Genomic DNA, 2,500 nt, shown 5'->3' on the forward strand with positions numbered 1-2,500 from the left:
TTTCGTAATTTACAGTCCATTCGAGCTGCAACGGTGGCAGCCGTCAGTTCTAGTCTTGGAATAGTTGTCGGTTTCAGAGGTGCAACTCTTGCTCGTGCCATAACCAAAGTGCAGTATACCCTTTCCGAGGCATTTACCATCTTCAAGTAGGAGGCTGTGCCATAACCAGACTGACTTGCATCTGCAAAATGATGGAGCTGATAAGAAATGACGGAACCAAAGGAAATGGGCACTAGGCTTCGTGGCAGCTTAAATCTTGACAATTTTGGTAACTGTTCCAACCATTTTCTCCAACGAGCAGCTTCCTTATCACCCATATTTTCATCCCAGCCTAACTGCATCTGACACATGTCTTGAAGAATCATTTTTGCTGGCAGTGTCAAGGGCGCCACCATGCCAAGTGGGTCATATATAGATGCTACGATAGATAAAACTCCTCGGCGTGTTAGTGGCTTGTCGCCAAGGCAGATTTTGAATGTGAAGCAATCTTCGGCCATCGACCAGTGTACACCCAAGGTCCTTTCAACTGGGAGATCATCCTTACTGAGGTCTAGAGAAGCAACCGACGCATCCCTCTCCGATTCAGGAATCTTCTTGAGCACGTCCTTGTTATTGGCTGTCCATTGGTTCAGACGCCAACCACCTGCATTACAGAGAGCAATGAGATCTTTGATGATTTTTATCAGTCTCTCTTTGTCATCATGGGCCAGCAGGAGATTATCAACATAAAAACTTTGTATTATGGCAGTGACAGCTTGTTCATCAAAAACCTCACCGTGGTCCTCAGCAGTCTTTCTTAAGGCATAATTTACACAGCTAGGAGAGGATCTAGCACCAAAAACATGAACATTCATTCGGTAATCACTTACAGGCTTATTGATATCACCATCTGGCCACCATAAAAAACGGAACACATCACGATCCTCTAGGGGAACCTTGACCTGATAAAACATCTCCTCGATGTCCGCTGTGACTGCATAGTGACCATGCCTGAACCGCATGAGTACCCCTATTAGAGGATTTGTGAGGTCTGGCCCTTGAAGAAGATGGTCATTTAGGGAAGTGCCATTGAATTTAGCTTTAAGGTCATAGACGACACGTACTTTCAGCTTAGTGGGATGACGCACAGCATGATGTGGCATGTACCATATTCTACCATCATTTCGTTCTAATCCTGATGGAGGTACTATTTCAGCATACTGTTTACTTATATTCTTTTCCATTTGAGTGATGTATGTCTCCTTGAAAGTCTTGTCAGATTCCAGCTTCCTTTTGAGGCTTTTCATTCTACGTACAGCCATTTCACGATTGTTTGGAAGTGGACTACTGTCCCTGAAGGGGAGTTTGACTACATATTTACCCGATTCTTGATGGATGGACTGTGAGATCTTATCGGAAAATAACTTATCTTCCAGCGAATCTTCACGTTGGGAATGAACTTCCTTTTCCCAAAAGTCAGCATTGAAGTGCTCTCGTAAGCACTCGCCAAGATCTTGTGTTGGGGAAATATGATATACCGGGGCAGTCAAAGGGTTCCTGGGGCCAGTTGGTCCAAAGACAACCCAGCCAAATTTGGTAAGATAGGCTGAGGGTTCGTCATCAGTCCCATGTCTCTGGTCGAGTATGTGACGGTTCAAAATGCTATTGAGTCCAATTATAAGTTCCACCTCTTGATTGTCGCCAGGCAATCTTTGTAGATCCACATCATTCAGATGAAGCCATTTTTTAGTCCAGTTCACGGGCATCATGCTGTCAGTAGTTATGCTGAGTTTGTCTGTAATGTACACTTCATTTACGGTAATGTTATTTCCACCGCCTATACTGCTCAACATAAGTGGTACACGCTCGTTGCACATGAATATTCCATTTTCAGTTTTCATTGCTTGCCTCACTGGTAGGCCTTGGATTCCCAAACGTTGTATTAAGCTTCGAGCAGCCAGAGTTGGTGCAGCACCACCATCTATGAAGGCGTAAGTGGAGACGCTGTTATTCACTCGGACAGGCAGGATCTTCATCATAATCCTCCCATCAGGCTCACAATCAAGAATATTAGCACAGGGTAGAGCATCTGTTAATGGAGAATTAACACTTGGGGTCACACTTCCCTTGGCTTCTATGCCACCCCCAGTTGAGGAACTAGGTGTACCCAATTTCTCGTAACAGTCAGGTATGTTCTCATTGCTGAACACCTCAACACTCCCAGTTGGAGATCTCTTGTACTTACGGGATGGTGCAAAACTCTTTGCTATTGGCCGGTGTAACAGTGTGTGGTGATAGTAGGCACCACATCGATTGCACTGGCTCTTGTCATTACAGAAACGATGGCTATGGCCGGGTTTTAAGCAGCGAAAACATAGCTTGTTGTGTGTGACAATATCCCATCGTTCGTCAACATCTTTCCTGCCGAACTTATAACATGCAAAAAGCTTATGTCCTTGGCCATTACAACAGTGGCATTTATCGCTGGTACTTGGGGTCATATCCATTGCATTCATATCCA

General features: G+C 44.7%; 1 protein-coding gene across 1 annotated transcript in view; it reads right to left on the minus strand.

The window, feature by feature from the left end:
* LOC138867478 (uncharacterized) overlaps positions 1-2,500 on the minus strand; it is a 5,721-nt gene that overhangs the window by 1,861 nt on the left and 1,360 nt on the right. Inside the window, exon 1 of the mRNA XM_070143316.1 lies at positions 1-2,500. This exon is cut by the window's left edge and continues 1,861 nt beyond it; it is cut by the window's right edge and continues 1,360 nt beyond it. Within this exon, the coding sequence (XP_069999417.1) occupies positions 1-2,500 (2,500 nt within the window).

Source organism: Penaeus vannamei, chromosome 30, assembly GCF_042767895.1.
Source record: "Penaeus vannamei isolate JL-2024 chromosome 30, ASM4276789v1, whole genome shotgun sequence".
Classification (NCBI taxonomy): Eukaryota; Metazoa; Arthropoda; class Malacostraca; order Decapoda; family Penaeidae; genus Penaeus; species Penaeus vannamei.